The sequence below is a fragment of the Alexandromys fortis genome, unplaced genomic scaffold, assembly GCF_014885135.2.
Source record: "Alexandromys fortis isolate MF-2015 unplaced genomic scaffold, M_Fortis_MF-2015_v1.1 scaffold_293, whole genome shotgun sequence".
NCBI classification, from domain to species: domain Eukaryota; kingdom Metazoa; phylum Chordata; class Mammalia; order Rodentia; family Cricetidae; genus Alexandromys; species Alexandromys fortis.
Window position 1 is genome coordinate 423,765 of NW_026068177.1, and position 22,840 is coordinate 446,604.

General features: G+C 53.2%; 2 protein-coding genes, 1 long non-coding RNA gene and 1 pseudogene across 4 annotated transcripts; 2 read left to right on the top strand and 2 right to left on the bottom strand.

Moving 5' to 3' along the window:
• Positions 1–2: 2 nt before the first annotated feature.
• On the top strand, positions 3–418 carry LOC126492554 (60S ribosomal protein L13-like; annotated as a pseudogene).
• Positions 419–3,411: 2,993 nt separating this feature from the next.
• Positions 3,412–19,639, top strand: Map3k10 (mitogen-activated protein kinase kinase kinase 10). 2 transcript variants are annotated; one of them, XM_050129026.1, is made up of 11 exons: positions 3,412–4,101; positions 8,907–9,087; positions 12,810–12,958; positions 13,312–13,487; positions 13,597–13,672; positions 14,167–14,331; positions 15,916–16,032; positions 16,822–16,975; positions 17,054–17,166; positions 17,466–18,146; positions 19,035–19,639. In XM_050129026.1, exons 1-11 carry the CDS (start codon positions 3,420–3,422, stop codon positions 19,355–19,357), a joined length of 2,817 nt encoding a protein of 938 aa, XP_049984983.1. In that variant the 5' UTR covers positions 3,412–3,419; the 3' UTR covers positions 19,358–19,639. The 2 variants fall into 2 exon arrangements, with proteins under 2 accessions (XP_049984983.1, XP_049984982.1); XM_050129025.1 differs by lacking the exon at positions 13,597–13,672 and having other exon boundaries at positions 14,167–14,413.
• Positions 14,426–17,466, bottom strand: LOC126492542 (uncharacterized). The gene is made up of 3 exons (XR_007589634.1): positions 17,253–17,466; positions 16,740–16,895; positions 14,426–15,953 (listed from the first exon to the last, which is right to left on the bottom strand). It is a non-coding gene; the product is annotated as an uncharacterized lncRNA (long non-coding RNA).
• Positions 19,640–19,868: 229 nt separating the features above from the next.
• On the bottom strand, positions 19,869–22,195 carry Ttc9b (tetratricopeptide repeat domain 9B). Its single transcript, XM_050129048.1, has 3 exons — positions 21,717–22,195; positions 20,993–21,175; positions 19,869–20,291 (listed from the first exon to the last, which is right to left on the bottom strand). The coding sequence occupies exons 1-3, from the start codon at positions 22,135–22,137 to the stop codon at positions 20,176–20,178; spliced, it is 720 nt and encodes a 239-aa protein (XP_049985005.1). The 5' UTR covers positions 22,138–22,195; the 3' UTR covers positions 19,869–20,175.
• Between the last annotated feature and the right edge of the window lie 645 nt (positions 22,196–22,840).

The following is a 22,840-nucleotide window of genomic DNA, read 5'->3' on the forward strand; positions in this document are numbered from 1 at the left end:
GGGGCTTCAGCCTGGAAGAACTCGGGGTGGCTGGTATCCATAAGAAAGTGGCTCGCACCATTGGCACCTCCGTGGACTCAAGGAGGCGAAAAACAAGTCCACCGAGTCCCTGCAGGCCAACGTGCAGCGCCTGAAGGAGTACCGCTCCAAGCTCATCCTCCTCCCCAGGAAGCCTTCCACTCCAAAGAAGGGAGATCGTTCGGCTGAAGAACTTAAATTGGCCACTCAGCTAACAGGACCTGTGATGCCCATCCGGAATGTTTATAAAAAGGAGAAAGCCAGAGTCATCACAGAAGAAGAGAAGAACTTCAAGGCTTTTGCCAGTCTTCGCATGGCCCGGGCCAATGCCCGGCTCTTTGGCATCCGAGCAAAGAGGGCAAAGGAAGCTGCAGAGTAGGATGTGGAAAAGAAAAAGTGATGTGATTTTGGAATATTGCAATAAATTTTCCATAAAGCAAAAAAAAAAAAAAGAATCCTTAGCAAATTAGGGATAGAGCAGTGCACTGTTTGCAACCTGTAGGTCATAACCCCTTTGGCAAATCTCTATCTCTAAAAATTTTTACATTACATATCATAGCAGCAGCAAAACTACAGCTATGGAGTGGAAACAAAAATAATTTTATGGTTGGGGGGTCACCACACATGAAAACTGTATTAAATCCCTCAGCTGGGGATTCACTGAAATAGAGCATAATAAACAAATGAAGTCTGGGATGGAGTTCAGTGGTAGAGCCTCTGCCTAGGATCCCCCAGTGAGGGGCTGGGGGCGTGGATCTGCAATAAAACACTTGTCTAGAACCCACCAGAGAGGGATTGAGAGTTGGCTCAGTGATAGAGTCAAAGATTTCTATAAAAATTGACAAATTTCACCCCTATCCACCCCATTCCCATGAAAGAATCCACTAAGACCTAAATCCAAGCTAAGTTCCTTTCCTCCCTCAAAGCCAGGTCCCTGCTTGGAGACAGCCTGTTCCCACCACTCACTCGGTTCATTGACATTGAATCACCCTGTGGGGTTATTCAACAGACTAACAGTGAACGGTGAACCCGAGCATGTTGGTGACTGTGCAATTTTCACTAAGAAGTTAATATCTTAAAGCATCGTATAGTTAAAGGGCCAGTCTTAGTAACAAAAGATTTGTAACTGGGCATGGGAACCAAGCCTTCAATTCCCACACTCAGAAAACAGAAACAGGCAGATCTCTTGAAGCCAGCCTGGCCTACACAACAATTTCCTGGACAGCCAGGGCTACAGAGAGACCCTGTCTAAAAAAAAAAAAAAAATCTGTGTGTGTATATGCACACACACGGGCACAAGTGTGTATTGTGTGCATGTGTGTGAGTGTACGTATATGTGCACATGCACATGCATGCATGTGTCTGTGTATTCAATGTCAACCAAAAGGCACACGTGGAGGTAAAAGGACAAGCTTTAGGAGTCATTTCTATCTTCCCACCACGTGGGCTCTGGGCTCAGACTCTGGCTTAGCCATCTCAACAGCTAACAAGCATTCAGGGTTTCTCTGTGTAACAAACAGCTCTGACTGTCCTGGAACTCACTTTGTAGATCAGGCTGGCCTCGAACTCAGAGAGATCCACATGCCTCTGCCTCCTGAGTGCTGAGACTAAAAGTGTGCGCCGCCACCACCCGGTTATGTTTATGGTTCTTGACCAAGCCACTGACCTGCCATGCCACTCTGTGAGTTCTATACGAGGAAAAGTGGCATTTTAAAAACACGGTGCTAAGGGAAAGTTAGAAAAATATACAGGCAGGTAAAGAAAGCAAAAATGGGCTTCCTGCCAGGGTTACATCCTTTCTTAAATGGCCGGCTCAGTGTCAAATACCTAGGCAAGATAAGATGGGAGGACCCAGTGGTTTTATAAAATGCCTTGGGCTGGGCAATGGTGGCACACACCTTTAATTTGAACATGAATTTGGGTTCCCAGCACCCAAGTGGAGGGATTCACAATTGCCTGGGACTGGGTCTAGTAGATCCGATGCCCTTTTTGGGCACAGACATGTACACACACACACACACACACACACACACACACACACACAATTTAAACATAAAATTAGAGGCCCAGTTGGTTTGCTGGGGTGGGGGGTTGTTTGTTTTTTAAACTACGTTTGATTCTTGTCTTGCCATTCATAATTTAGCAATCTTGAACAAGTCACTTCATTTCTCTGGGTCACCTGTAAACGAGGCTCTTCGCGGAAATTTAGTGACATCATTTGAGTAAAACCTTTGGCGCAACCCTCCAAATCCCCCATATAATGGCGCAACCCCCCATTATAGGAGGCGGGAGTATGGACAAGTTCTGACTGTAGAAGCAGGAGATCCAAGAGCTAGCGAGGCAAGCAGAAGTGGCTGTGAAATCTCCGGGACAGTATACTTCGCCGGCCAGCCTAACCTTGCCCACAGAGGTACCAGACAAGCCTGGCGCCCTAACTTGCTCCTCAAGCTCCCTGAAGCCTGAGATTTCGTGCAGCGTAATGTTCCAACATCGGACTACATTTCCCAGCATGCATTTCCAGTTAGGACCTCAAGAGACTATCCCGAGAATCTTGACCGAACCGCTTTAGGAGTTCCGGGCCGTAATCTCATTCATTCAGCTCCTGTGTTTCTTTTGGTTAAACGTGTCAGTTAACGTCAACAGCAAACTGAGCCGGGCTCCTGCAGGGTCTGTGGGAAGCGATGGTGCCTTCTTCCCGGTAGGAGTTAGGGTCTAAGGCCGCGGGACTGTGTGGCCTGGGACGAACCCAAAACCTCGCAGTCTGGAACTACATCTCCCAGGCGGCATTGCGTCGGCGGCCGCGACACGTCACTGGACACCGCCAAGAGCCCCCGGGGGTGTGTGGGGGGAGAGGGACTTTGGGGGCCGACCGGGAGCCGGCTGAGGAAGATGGGGGCCACCCGACCGTTCCTCGCGTGAGGAGGCCGAGGGGCGCGCCACCCCATCCCGGGGCGGCCGCCCCCGGGGTGCCGCCATCCCCGCCCGGCCCTGCGGTCGTGGCTGGGGATGCGGAGCCGGGGGCCGCCGGTGGAGCTGCGCGGGGTGAGAGGCGCGGGGAGGGGCGGCCGTTTGCTGCCCTCGGCCTCGGCCTCCGCCGGCGGGCCCCGCTCAACCCGGCCCTCCTTGCGCCCTGACATCTGTGGTGACAGGTGAACCTGTCGCCTCTCTGCACAGCCGAATCCGAGGGGACGGACCTGTCCTTTGAAAAAGGGTTTTGGGTTTTTATTTCAGTGCTTTTCCCCCACTCCCGGTTCCAGCGGAGGTCCTTCCCCAGCCATGGTCCCCAGGAGCCCCCGGGGGTCCGCAGGGATTGCCTCCCACCCCGGCCTCTCCGCCCCGCGCTCAGCATCCCGCGGGCAGCCTGCGTGAAGCGGCCTCCCGCAGCCCCCGGCCCCTCCCCCATGGAGGAGGACGAGGGGGCGGCGGCCAGAGAGTGGGGCGCGACCCCCGCGGGGCCGGTGTGGACCGCCGTCTTCGACTACGAGGCGGTGGGCGACGAGGAGCTGACCCTGCGGAGAGGCGACCGCGTCCAGGTGCTTTCCCAGGACTGTGCGGTGTCTGGAGATGAGGGCTGGTGGACAGGGCAGCTGCCTAGCGGCCGTGTGGGCGTCTTCCCCAGCAACTACGTGGCCCCCGCCGCACCCGCAGCACCCACAGGCCTCCAGCTGCCCCAAGAGATCCCCTTCCACGAGCTGCAGCTGGAGGAGATCATCGGTGTGGGGGGCTTTGGCAAGGTCTATCGTGCCCTGTGGCGCGGCGAGGAAGTAGCGGTCAAGGCCGCCCGGCTGGACCCTGAGCGGGACCCGGCAGTGACAGCGGAGCAGGTGCGCCAGGAGGCCCGGCTCTTTGGAGCCCTTCAGCACCCCAACATCATTGCCCTGAGGGGCGCCTGCCTCAGCCCCCCAAACCTCTGCCTAGTGATGGAGTATGCTCGGGGAGGTGCATTGAGCAGGGTGCTGGCAGGTCGCCGGGTGCCTCCTCATGTGCTGGTCAACTGGGCCGTGCAGGTGGCTCGGGGCATGAACTATCTACACAATGATGCCCCAGTGCCCATCATTCACCGGGACCTCAAGTCCATCAACAGTAAGTGCTATCCTCTCTCTCAAAACTCTTCGGCTGAACCTTGTGAGGCCAAGCCCAGGTGGTTGGAAACGACAAGGGACACCAGATGGCACTGTGCATGGGGCAAGTAGGGGCGGCAATAGACTGTCAGGGCCAGGTGAGGGAGGCTTTGTCCCTATTAAGAAGAAAAAGGAGGCTTTGAATGGTTGAAAAAATAGACAGTCTTTCAGGCTGTAGTTGCAGTGGGCCAATGGCTGTGTATCTGTGAACTATGACAATCCCTGTGTTTGCTGCCACTTGCAGAGCCTGTCCTCATGATACCCACCACCTGATCATGGCACCAGAGTCTACCAGGCAGAAATAAACAGAATCTAGCTTAGTTGGAGCCAGGGTTTTGCAAGCCTGTCTCTACTAACATTTGTGATCTTTTCATTGGTGGGAGGAGTGTCCTGTGCATTTTAGGTTGTTTAGTGGCATCTTCGGCCTCCCCCCACAAGAGGTCTGTGTCTCCAGACACTGCCTTGTGTCCCCTGGAGATGGGGATGGAGTGGGGCAAGTCACCTCACCTGAACACCACTGTTGAAATGCTGCTGCTTCTCCAAAGCAAACCGCAACAGCAAATGGGATGGGAAGAGTGTGGCTGATATAAAAGCTGCCCTGCCAATCAATGGGTTCTACAAAACTGATTGGTTGGTTGAATCAACAGTGGGCCAAATAGACAAGGGTCCCTAGAAATCATATTGAGACCAGAAAGCGTCTCAAGGCATCAGCAAATATTAATGGAGTCACTAGTATGTTAGGCCCTCTTCAAGCACCAAGACATCATGGTTTCTTTCCCAGAGAGTTCTCATAGATGACACAGTACTTTCATTCATTCTAGACCATTCTGGTGTGCTGGGTGCTAGACACTCCTCCCTAGCGCTCCCGTCCTTGCTGAGCCTCATGTCATGCCCCTTCATCTATCTTTATTTTTTAAATCAATGGTCTCCTTATTGTATTTGGTATATACAAGGCTAGATCATGTGCAAGAGGATTGTACGGCAAACGAGGCCAGTGTGTTCCCTGCCCTCCAGTGGGTCATACTTAAGCCAGGAGTGTGGGGATCCCCCCTTTGCCTACAGTGCTCACCCTTTGGCAATTCCTTTTTACCTGTCGGCTTATATTTTCATGTGTGAACCCACTCAGCTGGTTTTGTAAGGTTGTTGCCGTGTCACCAGCTTCAGCCAAGCCCCTAGGAGAGAGGACTGAGTGGTCCTCGTCTTCTGTGCCTGGCACTCATACATTACACAGAGAGAGTGACCATGCACCCATGACTTTCTCTGGCCTCTGCCCAGTCTGGGAGACTCAGCAAAATAGATGCAGGTGGTCCCTTCCTGCGTGGATGCCCACATTCTGGTGCTTCTAAAATGCTGGGGGAGTGGCAGCAGGGCCTCTGGTATGCTCTTGTTACAAGCTGTGGATCCTTGGCCCTTCTTCACCAAGAGGATCCATGGTACCACCTCTAATACAACCTGGACAAGGTGGCTGGGCTCCCAAGACCAGGGCTTCTTCTAGGACAATAAAGGATATGGGCTCCTGCAACAGTGTCCCTATAGCCTTTCCCAAGAAGTCCCTCATCTGATGTTATTTGTCCATTGCTTCAATAATTCATTCATTTGTTTGAATTGCTTTATTTATCACCATGCACGTGTGGAGGAGAGCACAGCTTGCAGGAGTCACTTCTTCCACCATGAGGGCTCTGGGGATGGAACTCAGGTCATCAATCTTGATGGCAACTACCTTTACTGGCTCAGCCATCTTGATGGCCTGTTTGTTTTAGTTCTGGTGGTTGGTTTGGTTTTTGAGATGGGGTATTGCTACGTAGCCTAGGCTGGCTTTGAACTTGCAAACCTGCTACCTCCACCTCCCAAGTACTGGAGTTATAGGTGTGTACTACCAAGCCCAACTTAGTTTAGATATTCTTAATCATCTACTGTGTTTTATCCTTGGCTCTAAGATTATAGAAGAGACTAGGGGCATCTGGGTATAGTGGCACATGCCTGTAATCCCAGCATTAGAAGATTGAGGCAGGAGAGATGGCTCAGAGGGTAAGAGCACTGGCTGCTCTTCCAGAGGTCCCGAGTTCAACTCCCAGCAACCACATGATGGCTCACAACCTCCTTGCCAGCAGTACATTGTATGCTTAATAAATAAATCTAAAAAAAAAAAAAGATTGAGGCAAGAGGATTACCATAAGTTTGAGACCAGTCTGAGCTACATAATGAGAAGTAACCAGCATAATGGCCAGCCAGGCAAAGGCACTTGCCAATCCTGGCAACTTGAGTTTAATCCCTAGGAACATGGATGGAACAACCTATACACACAAAATAGATGGAGAAAGGTATTTTTTTAATAAAGGAAAAGAAGAGCCAAGCATAATATTGTAAGACTTTAATCCCAGTACTTGGGAGACAGAGGCAGGCAGATCTCTGTTAGTTCAAGGCCAGCCTGGTCTACAGAGTGAGTTCCAGGACAGCCAGGACTACCTAATGGCACTGTCTCAGATAAAAAAAGAAGAGGAGGAAAATCCTGCCCCTTCCCAAAGTGAGATTTTTATTCTAGTAAACAAGAATAGCTGATTGATTGATTGATTGACTATCAATCCACCTATAGATATGGACATGATAGAGACACACACATATATGTACAGGGCCCATAGGTAGAAGAAGGATAGGAAGAGAGAGAGGAAAAAAGATGATAGATACCAGATTTTCAGAAAGTAACAGCAGCTCCCAGGGAATTGCGACAAATTCAGAGTAAGACGGTGATCTTTCGAATTGATGGTCGGGAAAGACAAACATGGGGCGGGGATGACTGAGCGAAAAGAACTCATGTTTACAAAGAAAGATCAGGAAAGCAGGGCAAATGGGAGGTGAGAAGAGTGTGCCTCAGTGAAGAAATAGTAAAACTGGCAGAGCCAGGGACTGGACTAGAACCCCGGTGCTTGGGAGGCTGCAACATGCAGACTGCTGCAGATCTGAGGCCCGGCTGGGCCGTAGTGAGACCTCTCACAACAGCAAAACCCAGGCTAGAGGCTGCAGAGGCAGCTCATGGTTAAGTTTAAAACAGAAGCTTCTCTTGCAGAAGACCTGGTTCCATGGCTTCAGTTCCCAGCACCCACATGGTGCCTCACAACATCTGTGACTCCAGACCCAGGGGCTCTACACTCTCTTGGGGGCTCTTTGAGCACCAGGCATGCACATGTTGGACCTATACACATGTATGCAAGTGTATACATTAAGAGGTTTTTTTAAAAATATATCAAGCTGAGGCCGTAGCATGGTCTTAAAGTGCTTGTCTCGTGCACGAGGCCTTGGGTTTAACACCCATGACTCACACAGGCACAAACACAAAAAGCATAAGCTGTCTCAGCATTGAGGCATGGGGCACGAATGGCAAAGCTAGTTCAAGTCTTTGTTGAGTTGTCTAGAGAGTCTATGCTGTTGGTCAAGTAACTTCTCTAAGATTTGGTTCCCTTGGCAGTAAAAATGAGCTAAGAGGGGCTGGAGGGATGACTCAGAATTTAAGAGCACTGACTGTTCTTGCGGAGGACCCAGGTTCAATTCCCAGCACCCACTTTGTGGCTCACAAGTGTCTGTAACTCAGCCGGGTGGTGGTGGTGCACGCCTTTAATCCCAGCACTTGGGAGGCAGAGGCAGGTGGATCTCTTGAGTTCGAGGCCAGCCTGGTCTACAAGAGCTAGTTCTAGGACAGGCTCCAAAGCTACAGAGAAACCCTGTCTTAAAAAAAAAAAAAGTGTCTGTAACTCTAGTTCCAGGGTACCCAACACCCTCATACAGACAAAACACCAATGCACAATTTAGAAAAAGAGTTATGAGTCTATTCTTAGAAAGGATTTAGTCTCAGTGTAGACACTGGCCACAGCTATCATGACTGTTAGATGACCCACTGCCTCCAGTTAGCTAGAACTATTATGTATGCTTGGTTGTATCAGTCAGTCTTGATCACAGTGATGCTGCATAACAAACCACACCCAAAACTCAAGTGTGTAAAAGCAGCTGCTTGTTACTGTCCGTGTTCTTATAGCTAGACAGGGAGCAAAATGATTTAGCAGGCCTTGGGTAGGATTCTACTCATAAGTTTCCCATCTCCTTTGGACCAGCGGGGTACTTAAAGCATGTTATCATGGTGGTGGCAGAAGTTCTAGAGGCCAAGATTGTACCAGAGGTCTCTTGCAGGCTATGCCTGGATCTGGTCTGTTGTGTTCATTTCATTCTGCTGGTATTTTGAAACAAAGTCTTGCTATATAGTCCAGATTTGCCTCTAATGTATTATCTTCCTGCCTCAGGCTCCCAAGTTCTGGGATTATAGGCATGTGCCACCATGCCCAACTGTGTCTGCCTTTTCCTTTAAAAGTGTGGGGGAGGAGAGATGGGGGGAAGAGAGAGAGAATATGTGTATGTATGCGTGCAGGTAGTGCACACTCTTAAGGGCTGAGCTATCTCCACCCCCCTCCGCTTTCTCTTGGCTAGCGTAAGTAGTATGAATATCCTAGAGTTAAAGCATAAGCATAGGGCGATACCGTCAGCCTGGTTACTGAAGAAAGTAGACACATGACTGTATGAGAAGGTAGCACTCACTGGCTGCAGGAGGCCGCCCGCAGGAAGCCTGGGGGTTAGAAACGATGAGGCACTTCTGGTGTCCATGGCAGGAAAGAGCTGTGCCAAGTGGAGACCCAGAAGCTATTGAAGGGAAAGAGGAAGACAGAGGACCGGGACACCTGCAGCCTGGCAGGTCTTGGTGACTCACCCTTCTTCCACCCGCAGTCCTTATCCTGGAGGCCATTGAGAACCATAACCTCGCTGACACGGTGCTCAAGATCACAGACTTCGGCCTTGCCCGAGAATGGCACAAGACGACCAAAATGAGTGCCGCGGGGACCTACGCCTGGATGGCTCCCGAGGTTATCCGCCTCTCCCTCTTCTCCAAAAGCAGCGACGTCTGGAGGTGCTGAGAGGCTGGCAGGTGTCCTCAGGGAGGGGGAGGAAGAACTGGTGGGGGACATCTGTGGGAGACCAGTGGCCAAGCCCTTAAGTATTCCTGTGGCTGAGGCAGGTTCTGAGGAAGGATTTGAATCTGAATAAAAGATTTCAGAAGCTGGACGGTGGTGGTGTACACCTTTAATCCCAGCACTTGGGAGGCAGGGGCAGGCGGATCTCAGTGAGTTCTAGGCCAACCTGGTCTACAAAAGTGAGTTCAGGGCCAGCCAGGACTATTACATAGAGAAACCCTGCCTCAAAAAAACAAGAAACAAAAGCAAACAAACAAGATTTCAGAAGAAATAGATGTTATCACTAAAGGGCTCCTTAAACACCATCCACCACACAGCTCTTGAATTGGGTAGTGGAGGCCCTGGTGCAGCCATTCATCCTAGCTACACAGCTGTCTGGGGATACAACAGTCAGCAAACAAAAAGAACCCCACCTGGTAGCATAGGTCTATTATCTCATCTACTCAGGAGGCTGAGGCAGGAGGAGTGCAAGTTCAATGCCTGCTTGGGCAAACCTAGTGAGAGCTTGTTTCAAAATCAAAATAAAAAGAGGTTAGTGGATGTAGTTCAATAGTAGATCACAAGCTGGAATCCTCTAGTGATGGGCTGAGAGCAAGACTCAGTGATAGCGCTCCTAAAATTCACAATGAAAGGCTAAAAGCGTGGCTCAGTGGTACAGCCCCTGTCTAGAATCTCCCAGTGAGGGGTGGGGTGTGGCTCAGTGGTAGAGCCCCTGCCTAGAATCCCCCAGTGAGGGGTTGGGATGTGGCTCAGTGAGAGCATACTTGCACAGCTTGCTGCAATGCCTTGAGTTCAATTCTCAGTAACACAACCCTCAGGGTTAGTAACAAGAAATTAAGAGAATTGTAAAATGGGGGGCACTAAGGAGACAGTTCAGTCAGTAATAATGTTCTCCATACAAGCGTGACAGCCTGAGTTTAACCCCCAGCACCCACCCACATAAAAGCTGGTAATCCCAGCAACATTGAGGAGACAGACAGGGATCCCTAGGGCTTACAGTCTAACCTAATCCACCAGCTGCAGGTCTCAGTGAGAGACCCTGTCTCATGGTGGTGCACGCCTTTAATTCCAGCACTCGGGAGGCAGAGGAAGGCAGATCTCTGTGAGTTCAAAGCCAGCCTGGTCTACAGAGTGAGTTCCATGACAGCCAGGGCTACAAAGAGAGACTCTGTTTCAAAAACAGCAAAACAAACAAAAAAAACCCAGGTGGGTAGGTAGCTACTGAGAATGACAGCTGAGATTTACCCAGCCTCCATATGCACACACATTTGCATACACACCCATACATGAGCAGGCACACACTCAACACAAAACCAACGTTAAAGAATTGCTATATCTAGTGATGCACACCGTTAATCCTAGCATCAGGCTACAGAGGCAGGTGGGTGGATCTCTGTAAGTTTTGACCAGCCTGGTGTACACAGAGCCTGTTCCAGGCCAACCAGGGATACATAGACCTTGCCTTTTGGGGGGAAAAAAAAGACTAGAAAATTGTGAAATAATTGTAAAGGTCAGGAAAGTATTTGTGTGTGAAGATGCAGGGGTGAACCGGGAGGTCAGGAAAGTATTTGTGTGTGAAGATGCAGGGGTGAACCAGGAGGTCAGGAAAGTATTTGTGTGTGAAGATGCAGGGGTGAACCAGGAGGTGCCTCTTTGTCTCAGGACCACTATGGTGAACTGAGTTCTAAAGGGCAAGGAGCAGGTGCTGAGCTGAGAGTGTTCTAGAACGTGGAACTGCAGCAGAGCAGGAAGGGCTGAGGAGGAACCTGTGGCTGAGGGACACCCTGGGTCCTGCTCTTCGGTGCAATGAACACTAGCCACTGTGACAGATATGAATACATGGTCTCATTGGAGTCACATCCTGGTGTCTCCATTGACTGTCAGTCACTAGTCAGGTTGCAAGTTGTTCAAACCACAACGTAATGTTTTGGAGCAGAGCCAAGTCAGACAGGAGTTCCCACTGGTTCTCTGGCACAGCCACTGTTTGGTGAAGGTGTAGCCACCTTTGTATGTGTGGCCGAATCTTTGGGATGCCCTGGTGATAAGGTGCCCCAGCCTCACAGGCTCCTTCTGGCTGTGTTCCTGAATAAGGTAGTAGTGTCACAGGTCAGGACACCAGGTGCTCATGTGTCCCAGCCACCAGGTATCAGTAGCACTCCTCGGTCCAAGTAGCAATCAAAACCTACCTTGTCAGCTTCCACACGGGGATGGTAGGCATCGTGGTCCAGATGGCTGCTTGAGCTCCAGACTTTGTACCCACATCCCAGCCAGAAAGGAGAGGAAAGGGGGTGCCCTTTGCCATTGAGGATGGCAAGATGGGATCCTGTCAGTGCCTTCTGCCTTGAAGCTTTATTGTAAGGATGACTAAGCCTGCCTAGCACAGTGGGGTGAGTCTGGAATCGTCCTACCTTGTGTTGACAGGTAAGGGTCAAGGAAGGCTTTCTGGCAGAGGGGGCAACCTCAGCAGAGACTTGAAGGACAAAGTTAAAATGCAGAAAGGGAAGAGTGTTCTTGACAAAAGGGACAGCGTATGCAGTGGTCAGAGGTTTGGAAGAGCCTGGCTGTTTAGAGACAACACTACAAGGGTCAACAAAGGTCAGTGCATAGGATGTGTGCTTCCTAGCATGGTGGCATACATCTGTAATTACAGTCCTCACGAGGCAGAAGACTTGAAGTTCAGGGTCATCATGGACATACAGTGAGCTCCAGGTCGGCCTTGGCTATGGTGAGACTAAGTTGCATTGGAAGGGGAGGAAGAGGAGACTGCAGCTGCTGCTGCGGCAGATGCTGGGCTGTGCCTGAGTGCTCGCCTAGTATGCATGAGGTCCTAGATTGAATCCTCAGCAGTTTTTAAGATCTGATTTTAGCCTCTACAAGATTGCTCAGTGGGTAGATGTTTGCCACCAAGGTTGACAGCCTGAGTTAGATCCCTGGGACCCACATGGTGGGAGAGAACCAACTCCCGCAAGTTGTGCTCTGACCTCCATATGTGAACCTTCCCCCCCCCCCCCCGCGTCCACAATAAAGCAGTTTTTTTTTAAAGATTTATTTATTATGTATACAGTATTCTAAGTATTCTCAGTATTATGCCTGCAGGCCAGAAGAGGGCACCAGATCGCATTACAGATGGTTGTGAGCCACCATGTGGTTGCTGGGAATTGAACTCAGAACTTTTGGAAGAGCAGGCAGTGATCTTAACCACTGAGCCATCTCTCCAGTACCAATAAAGCAGGTTTTTAAGAGAAATAAATGATGACTTCATTAAAATATGGCTCTGGGTACAGTGTTGCTCCCTTTAATCCCAGTGTTTGGGAGGCGGAGGCAAGTGGATCTCTGAGTTTGAGGCCAGGCTGGTTGACATAGTAAGTTCCAGGCCAGCTAGAACTAGAGGGAGTCTGTAAAAATAAAAATAAATAAGTTAAAATAGGCAGGATTTCCCAGTTGACTTCGGGGTCCCACTCTAGTTTTGAGTAGGGGCCAGAAAGTAGTCAGAAAACATTGGGAGACAGCCTGTCTGCCTTCTGAAGAATAAACCTGTGGAGGTCAGTTATGCTCTTGTGGCCTCGCAGATAGGCAGGAAGTAGGAGTAAGGGAGGGCTGGAGTACAGGTGAAGACTGGGGTGGCCTGCGGCATCACCCTCCCTCTCCCTGCCTGCAGCTTCGGGGTGCTGCTCTGGGAGCTGCTGACCGGGGAGGTCCCCTACCGAGAAATCGACGCCTTGGCCGTGGCTTACGGTGTGGCTATGAACAAGCTGACGCTACCCATCCCCTCCACGTGCCCCGAGCCCTTTGCCCGCCTACTGGAGGGTGAGCCAGGGCCCTGTGGAGAGGGTAGGCTCAGCTTTGGGGACAGGGTCCCATGGGCCACACCTCTCCCCTTTATACCATCCTTGCATTCCAGTGGGCCCAGGAATGGGGGAGAAGGCTCTGGAACCCAGGGGTCCTATGAATGTCATCCCCATCATTGCTTCCATGGCTCCCAGACCCATGTGAGCACCTGAGGGCATGGGACACTGGGGTTCCTGTCTGACCCTGGATCCCTCCGAGGGATCCGGGGTTCTCCCCATTGTCTCCCGTGGCATGTTAACAGGAACTTAGCTAAGTCTTGCCTTGCCCTGAGCGTGGATGCTGACCCTCATCCCACTTCCTTCCCACCCCAGAATGCTGGGACCCAGACCCTCATGGGCGACCGGATTTTGGCAGCATCCTGAAGCAGCTGGAGGTCATCGAACAGTCGGCCCTGTTCCAGATGCCACTGGAGTCCTTCCACTCGCTTCAGGAAGACTGGAAGCTAGAGATTCAGCACATGTTCGATGACCTTCGGACCAAGGAGAAGGTGAAGGCAGGAGACAAGGGTGGGGTGCAGCAGGATCCCGGCTCTGATGCCTTGGGCAGCTCGGAATCCAGGCTCCCTGAAACCCCTCACCCCTTTTGGGTCCATGCAGGGTGTTTTGCATGTTAAGACAGTTTCCTGTTGGTGGACTAATAAGAAAAAGGCCGCCTGTACTGAAGTACTTACAGGTGATTCGGCATGCTGTCTGGGATTGGCTTTAAGTATGATAGCAAACATTCAGGGGGTGAAAGAAAGGAACAGACTTGGCAGGTGTAGGTGATGGTTGAAGTGAGTTAATGGGGAATAGGTGTGCCGTTCTCTGTTTTGGGCCTATTTGAAGTTTTCCTCTGTTTGCTTTTGTGGATGCTTGTTTACCGAAGGATAGTTTACTTAACAAACCAGAGAGCTGTGAAGGCGGTAGTGGTATAGCTGGGGTGTAGAGCACTTGCCTGGCATGCTCAAAGCCCTGGATTCCGGCACAGCACAGCATAAAGCAGGCATGGTGATGCATGCTGCCCTCCTCCCCGGTTTGGCGCTAACTCAGCCCCCTGCCCTGCCTCTCACCTTAGCTAATTAAGTATGAACTGGAGTGTGAACCCCAGCCTGGTGCCCACAAGACCCAACTGCCCCGGGACCACGGGCGGGCGGCCCCAGAAGCTTAGACCCGCCCTCCTCCCTCCAGGAGTTGCGGAGCAGAGAAGAGGAGTTACTGAGAGCCGCTCAGGAGCAGCGGTTTCAGGAAGAGCAGCTGCGGAGACGCGAGCAGGAGCTGGCAGAGCGAGAGATGGACATCGTAGAACGCGAGCTGCATCTGCTCATGAGCCAACTGAGCCAGGAGAAGCCCAGGGTCCGCAAACGCAAGGGCAACTTCAAGCGCAGCCGCTTGCTCAAGCTGCGGGAAGGCAGCAGCCACATCAGCCTGCCCTCCGGTACCACCCGGTCCCCTGAGCGCCCCCCAGAACCTTCTGGGGGCTCTGTCTCCATAGAGGGCTGCTTGATTTGTTTGAACAATTATCTGAGCCAGGGTATCATACATGCTAGGCAAGTTTGTTTTTCCATCGAGCTAACCCCTCAGTACCTTCAAGTTTTTTCTGTTGCAAATGTATCATACCCCAAAAAGCCTGGTGTGGAGGCTCATACTTGTCATCCCAGCATCCATCCTGAGACTGAGGCAGGAGAATCACTAAAAGCTCAAGGCTAGACTGGGCCATCCTGGTTAAGGGTTGAGATTCTCAAAAGGAAAACAAAGTCTTAATTCCCTACCTGGCACACGTGACTGAGGTTAAAAGTCACAGCATGGCCGATAACAGTACCAGCCAGTGGAGATATAGTCATGGGCATAACGTTGAGCAGCCACATTGAAAAGCTGAAAAGAAGCCAGGCATGGTGGAGGCAGGAGGATTAGGAGTTCAAGATTGTCTTCTCAGTATAACAAATTTGAAATCAATTTAGGCTGCATATGACCCTGTCTCAAATCACAATACAAAGAAACTATGGGACAGTCACTGTTTTATTCAGCCCAGTATAGCCATATAAGCTTTATCAAAAACAAAACAAAACAAAAAACCATAAGATGTTGCTTTCTTGTTTTCACACTGAATCATTGAGATCCAGTGTGTTTTATATTTATAGCACATCTTGACCTAGGTGTTAAGTTTCCAGGTCAGGCATGATGGTGCCTACCTATAATACTAACACTGGGAAGGCAGAGGCAAATGATCAATTTGAAGCCAGCCTGGGATAGAGAGAGAGTTCAGGGCCAGTCTGTGCTACATAGCAAGACCATATCCAGAAATAAAACAGGTGCTGGGCCAGGGGCTCTGAGAGGGGTTGGGGGTGTGGCTCAGTGGTAGAGCACTTGCACTAACAGGTGCAGAGCCTGGGGTTACATCCCCAGCACTACCACCGCCCCCCACAAATGATCTGGGAGCCTGGGCAGATAGCTCAATGGTTAGGTACTTGCCTGGCATGCAGAGGGCGTGGGCTTGCAAATATTCCCCTGACACTGCAAATATTTGTATATTTTTTAAATTTATACTAATATTTTATAAACGTTACAAGTTGATGAAGGTAGACTCACCTGCCCAGTTTGTTTCCAGCATGCTTCAGTGCCTCCAGCAACCAAATATACTATCTTTCTTAAACTTAGTCACAAGTAGATATTAAATTCCACTCCCTCGGGTGCCCCAAGTGCTCCATGCTCTCATAGTATTTAACTGCTGCCCTGGCGGACTCAGGCCTGGATCCTTAGTTAAGTCAGATTTAGAGCCTCCCTAAGTTTATTCATTCAGGGAGAGCCTAAGAATCTCCATTTCAAGAGAATTCCAGCTGCTCTGGGACTTTTGAGAGCCAGTGCCACATGCCCCCTGCTGTCAGTTCCTGTTCCTGCAGAGGATGCCATGCACTTAGGACCGCCTCTTTCTTCTTTCAGGATTTGAACATAAGATCACCGTCCAGGCTTCTCCTACCCTAGACAAGAGGAAAGGATCCGATGGGGCCAGCCCTCCTGCCAGCCCCAGCATCATTCCCCGCTTGAGGGCCATCCGCTGTGAGTATACACAAGGCTGGCATAGTGCGTCAGAAAACCCTCTGAGTATATGGCTGGCATGCCTGGTTCTCATCGGGGCACCAGCTAACACATACATCACTAAACAGCATCCTTTCTAGGAACAGAGTAGACGATAAGACATTGGTGCTGGGAGTTATGTACAGCTCAGGGGGAGAGCCTGTACTTAGCATATCATGAAACCTTGTTTGCTGTCCCAGCACCAAAAATAGAGAGGGAGAATGTATTGGGGTTCCCCAGAGAGACTCCATCAGTAGACTCTAGTTAAGAGGGTTGGATCAGAGGTATAGACCCTGGCACATGCATCCATCCTGCAAGCTGGAAGGACAGGAAACAGGCTGCTCTACACCACACCCACATCCAAAGTCAGGGGACTCAGAGAGGGCAGCTCAAGGTCAAGTTCCGGAAGCAGAATCTCCCTCTGCCTCTTTGTTCTGTTTGGGCCTGGAGTAGACCAATGGGGAGCCACACACTAGGAGATAGTAGAACCAGGGTGAATTCAGGAGCATGGAGGAAAGAGCCGCAGTCCCCAGAGCTCAGGGCTGTACCAGCTAGAATGAAGCTGAAGCCTTGGGAGGGGAGTGAGGACACAGGCTCAGGAGTGGGGGGGGGGTGTCTTAAGGAGAATCCAATTGCTGTGTTGGGTTTGAGGGGCCCCAATAGCAGTGGAAGATTAGGGAAAGATTTACCGCAGGAGTAGCCATCAGAAAGGTCCCTAGGGTGGCCGGGGTCTCTTTCTTCATGACTCACTTGTGACTCCTCTCCGCCCAGTGACTCCCATGGACTGTGGCAGCAGCAGTGGCAGTGGAACATGGAGCCGAAGTGGGCCACCAAAGAAGGAAGAACTGGTTGGGGGCAAGAAGAAGGGCAGGACATGGGGCCCCAGTTCCACTCTGCAGAAGGAGCGGGCCGGAGGAGAGGAGAGGTATGGGTGTACAGCTGCCTGCCTGCCCCTGTGCCTGCCTAACCCATGCCCTGATGCCATCTCCCTGTGCCCCTGCAGGCTCAAGGCCCTGGGGGAAGGAAGCAAGCAGTGGTCCTCAAGCGCCCCAAACTTGGGCAAATCCCCCAAGCACACCCCCATGGCCCCAGGCTTTGCGAGCCTCAATGAGATGGGTAAGAGAGTGTGGGTGCTCCGGGGAGTGGAGGGGACAAGAGAAATCGTGGCTGAGGGAACAGCACTCAGGCCTAGGCAGACATACCCAGAAGATGAAACAGCAGCTCCTGGCCTGGGGGTTGGCGCTCATTTTCAGAAGCATGGCTTTGGGGAGAGAGATTTGAGGGTGACGTCTAGTGGCATCTGTAGAGTTGGGAATCTTGCTTTTGGAGGTCATTGGGGGAAGTCCTTGCCACCAGGTCTGGGGGAAGGTGAGGAAAGGTGGGATCAGCCGAGTGATGGACCTCTCCGGTTGCAGAAGAGTTTGCGGAGGCAGATGAAGGCAACAGCGTGCCCCCTTCCCCCTACTCCACCCCGTCCTACCTCAAGGTGCCTCTGCCCGCCGAGCCCTCTCCTCGCGCGCAGGCGCCATGGGAGCCGCCGGCTGTGACCCCCTCCCGGCCAGGACACGGAGCCCGTAGGCGCTGTGACCTGGCACTGCTGGGTTGCGCCACGCTGCTGGGCGCCGTAGGCCTGGGCGCCGATGTGGCCGAGGCGCGTGCTGGGGACGGCGAGGAACAGCGGCGCTGGCTGGACGGCCTCTTCTTCCCACGTCCTGGCCGCTTTCCTCGGGGTCTAAGCCCGACTGGGCGCCCCGGGAGTCGCCGCGATGACACAGCTCCCGGCCTGGGCCTGGCGCCCTCGGCCACCCTGGTGTCACTGTCCTCTGTGTCCGATTGCAACTCTACGCGCTCCTTGCTGAGGTCCGACAGCGACGAGGCCGCGCCCACCGTACCCTCCCCGCCGCCCTCTCCCCTGGTGTCCTCACCCAGCACCAATCCCCTTGTGGACGTGGAGCTGGAAAGCTTCAAGAAGGATCCCCGCCAGTCGCTCACGCCCACCCACGTCACCGCCGCACACGCAGTGAACCGGGGACACAGGCGGACCCCATCGGATGGGGCGCTGAGGCAACGGGAACCTCTGGAGCTCACTAACCAGGGTGAGTGAGGCCTGTACAAGCCACCCTTCACAGGCCACTGCCCTTTCTCCTTTGGAGCACGGAGGAAAAAGCCTCTGCGCCCCCTGCCCTCATTGCTGGAGGCACGGTGGGGCTCGGGATGTCTGAGACAGGACCAATTGGAGGTGACAGTATAATGCCTGCAAGGGCGGGCGGGGGACTTGATGGCGACTGGAAGCAGGGGTAGCTATTGGCACGATCTTGTCTACTTATTTTCGCCAAAATGACGGCAGGTCAGGACTCACTCTGCCCTGCCCGTGGCGGCCTCTGTTTTACAGCCGCTGTGGTCAGATTTGAATGTCTCTGCCCCAGCAAGGTGCTGATCTCTCTTCAGAGATGACCACGTGAGCTGGTGGCACTCTCCTGGGAAGCCAGCACTCAGGTCATCCTGGTCTACATACAGAGTTTGAGATCAGCCTTGGCTACATGAGACCCTGTCCCAAAGAGGGGAAAACTGGGCTGGGGCTGTAGCTCCTTTGGTTGAGTGATTGCCTAACACGCAGGATTTGATTCCCACCACCACAGAAAACTGGTGTTTGCACAAACACTAGAACCCCAGCACTCTGGGGGCCGAGGCAGAAGGTTGGGGAGGCATTTAAGGTCATTCTCTGCTACACAGAGTTCCAGGCTACCCTGTCGCCAAGACCCAAAAAGACCATCTTCCAGATGAATGAGCCATTGGAAGCTGTGGGGACCTATTCAGGTTCAAGTGCAGGGCTCCTAATGGCTGTGGTCTTACTAGGAAACAGGCAGAGCAAGATCTGAGAATTTTCAAGAGAAGCCAGGAACACCACTTTCCGAGGAGGGTTGTTGGCTTAGAAATGGCACCCTTTTCCCCAACCCCTCACCCATGTGACCCTCTTTCCTTAGGTCCTCGAGACCCCCTTGACTTCCCTCGACTACCCGACCCTCAGGCCTTGTTCCCCAACCGTCGCCGACCCCTGGAGTTCCCTGGCCGTCCCACCACCCTCACCTTTGCCCCAAGACCCCGGCCAGCTGCCAGCCGCCCCCGTCTGGACCCCTGGAAACTGGTCTCCTTTGGCCGGACACTCAACATCTCGCCTCCCAGCAGGCCAGACACTCCAGAGAGCCCTGGGCCCCCCAGTGTGCAGCCCACACTGCTGGACATGGACATGGAGGGCCAGAGCCTGGACAACACAGTGCCCTTGTGTGGGGCCTATGGCTCTCACTGAGACCTGCCTGCCACCACCCGCCTGGGCAGCCATGAATGTAGTGCCCCAGGCCCCGCCACAGCCCACCATGCCCCAAGGTGGGGGAGGCCCTGGGCAGGATACTCACTCTATTTATTGGGGAAGGGGGGAGGGGAGGACACTTAATTTATTCCTTTGTACCCCAGGGGGTGGAGCTCTGAGCCCAACCTGCTGTGGGGAGAGGGTGGGCAGGGATACTCAGGGACAGGACATTGTGGGGGATTTGGCACAAAACACAGCATTAAAGGTAACCCCTGCCCCCTACCAAGCTTGGCTGTGTATGCTTCCCCAGCATGGGCCCTAATGCTGAGTTACCCCACAATGGGAAACCCTTACACCCCACATTTCCTCCTGGGCCTCTTGATTTCTGAGGAAGCGAGACCCAAGTGTGGATCTCCTGTTTCATTCCCACAATAACAACGCAAAGGAGACACCAGTGGCGGGCGCTTTACCAGTAAACACAGGAGCCAGGGGAGACACCAGTGGCGGGCGCTTTACCAGTAAACACAGGAGCCAGGGGAGACACCAGTGGCAGGCGCTTTACCAGTAAACACACGAGCCAGGGGAGACACCAGTGGCAGGCGCTTTACCAGTAAACACACGAGCCAGGGGAGACACCAGTGGCGGGCGCTTTACCAGTAAACACAGGAGCCAGGGGAGACACCAGTGGCAGGCGCTTTACCAGTAAACACACGAGCCAGGGGAGACACCAGTGGCGGGCGCTTTACCAGTAAACACACGAGCCAGGGGGAGTTGCCTGGTGAGGTTAGAGGGAATAAGGTAGAGGCTGCCCTTTGCCCTCAGCCCAGGACATCCCGAGCTGGGCCTCCAGTCCCGCTCTCGCTGTCTTCCCGCTGGAGGCTGCAACGGTTCATCTTCAGCTGAGTCAGCTGGATGTAGCGGAGAACATTGGTGTCTGCAGGGGAGGAACGGAAACATCTTGGTGTCCTGAGACAGGGCAATGTCCTCATGGCCTCAGCTCACAGCCAGTGAGTGGCTCCACCCCCAGCACTTGGGTTGTCAGCAGCCACTGGGGACATTTCATGCCTCAGTCTCACACGTGCCGCACTGAGCAGGAGAGGCTCCTGTCACACCTCCACCCATCCCCCCAGTGACAACTGTTCTCAGCAAACCCCTTGACAGGAGAGCTAATCCTGCCTGGGATCCCACAGCCCTGCACCCAGCACCTGCTGCGTCCCCTCTGTCCTCCTCCTCAGCTTGTGGCATGCCTACACATACATGGACAAACAATACCCTGACTGATCTCTGCAAGGGCAGAGGATAAGTGTTCTGAGCACAGGCGTGGAGGGCAGAAGGTCGCCGAGGAGCTGGCTGACTGGGAGGGAGTAGGGGATATGGGTGTGGGGCGGCAAGTGTTCAAGACAGTCCTACGTGAGCAGTCAGGGACACGGGGTCTATGGGTTGGGGATTTAGTTGCTTTGCGTGATTGAGGGGTTGGGGAGATGGCGGAGGAACAGGGTGAGGAAGCCTTTGGTGAAGGTGGATGGATGGTCTTGACCAAGAGCTGGCCACAGCACTTCCCTGAGGTAGTTCCGACCTGCCTGGGCTTCCTTTGCTCCAACCCCTTGCCCAGCTCCACCCAGCCCTGCCACTCACCTGTGGGCTCCCGGCTTCGGGCTTCCTGCAGGTAGCGCAGCGCACGCGCGTAGTCGCCCAGGTGGTAGAAGGCGATGCCGGCGCGGTAGGTGGCCTTGAAGTTGCCCTGCTGTTTCTCCAGCACCTTGAGACAGTACTCGCGCACACGCTCATAGTTCACCAGCTCCGACTGCAGGAGGCAAGCTGCGGGGGTGCGGAGACCCCTGAACCCCCTAGGACTCACATGACCTCAAGTAACCTGGCCTCTTCTGCTTGGCTAAGGGATTGCTCTGGCCACCAGGGGACGCCAATCTGCTATCTCGTTAGTAGAGAATCGATCTGCGCCGCCGCTAGAGGGCACAGGGCAGACAAGTCTAGGCAGTTAGCTGGAGGTCTCCCAAACAATTGCAGAAGTGAGGGACTAAGAACCAAATAGCCATGAAGGAAGGGTAAGCCTTTCTAACCTTGGCTCACGCGCGGCATATCGGAGAGATTAAGTCAGGGAAGTGAACTTTGAACCAAGTCCAAAGCCTGCTTCCTCCATCCTAGAACCCTTCCTTGTTCATCTACTCCCACCTCCTGTTCTCAGTAAGTTCTGAAGTCTCCCCGTCAGAACGCAACCCTGATTCCTTCAGCCTCCAGCCACTACCCCTCAGGCTTTAAGGCCTCCTGATTGCCCCTTACCACCCACCCGTCTCAGCCATGTCCTCTGCTCCCCCCCTGCTCCGCCCCGACGGCCCCATACCGGTGAGGGAGTCATAACATTCAACCTCTGTGTTCTCCACCAGGCGCCGCTGCTCCTCGCTGAGGCGGGCCGGCCCCGGGCTGGCTGCGGGTCCGGGGGAGGGGGCGGGCAGGCCGCCAGGGCGGGCCCCCTGAGCTGCCTTCAGCTGCAGCAGTGCCCGGTGGTACTTGCCAATGGCTTCTCGGAACTTCTTTTCTCGATAGCAGCGCTGACCCTCCGCCTTGAACGCCACGGCGGCCCGCAGGCTGCTGTCGAGTGCCGCAGCCAGGCCCCCAGACGGCTCTGGGGCAGGACCCGGGCGAGCTGAGCCATGGCGAGGCGCTGAGCCTGGGCCCGGGGGGGAAAGGGCGGGAGGCGGGCGCGGTGGAGGCTCCGGGGCAGCGCTGAGCATCAGCACCGGGGACAGCGCGCCGCGCTGCATTGTGGGAAACTCCTTCGGCCGCCGCTGCAGCTACCGCATCGCCCCCCGCGGGGCCGGTCCCCACCCTTTCTCCGCCCCCGCATCTCTGGCTGCCGTCTCCGGCTGCCCCCTATGGGTCTACCGAAGCCCCTCCAGACTCCCCCTCGCTCACCATAAAATCGGCCCCGGTGTCTGGTTTTCTGGTGCCTCCCCCTTGTCCCCACAGTCCTTAACCTCCCCACCAGCCTGCATGCTCTCCCTGAGATTTCCAGAAGAACAGGCTGAGCAGGCTGATATCAGTCACCAGTCATTTGACATGTTGGATAAGAACACAGGATAGGAAGTCAAGTTGCCCAGATTCAAATCCCTACTGGTTTCTCACTACTGTACGAGTTGGACAGTCCCCTCAAATTACCCGTAGTCCTGTAGTTCGGAATAACAGTACACACCCTGGAATCAATTCTTTATTTATGTAACAAACAAACAGCCATCGCTCTGTTTCTGTTCTGGGGGCTGCTGGGCCATGATAAAGCAGAAGTCGAGCCAGATGGCACCTGCCTATAATCACGCTCAAACATCTGAGACAGGAGGGTGGACAGTTTGAGGTTAACCTGGGCTAGAGAGAATTCCAGACCAGCCATGGGCTACAAAGAAAAGGGAGGTGATAAAAAAAAAAGGGGGGGAGAGAAGGAGGGAGGAGGAGGAAGAAGAATTATTTAGATGT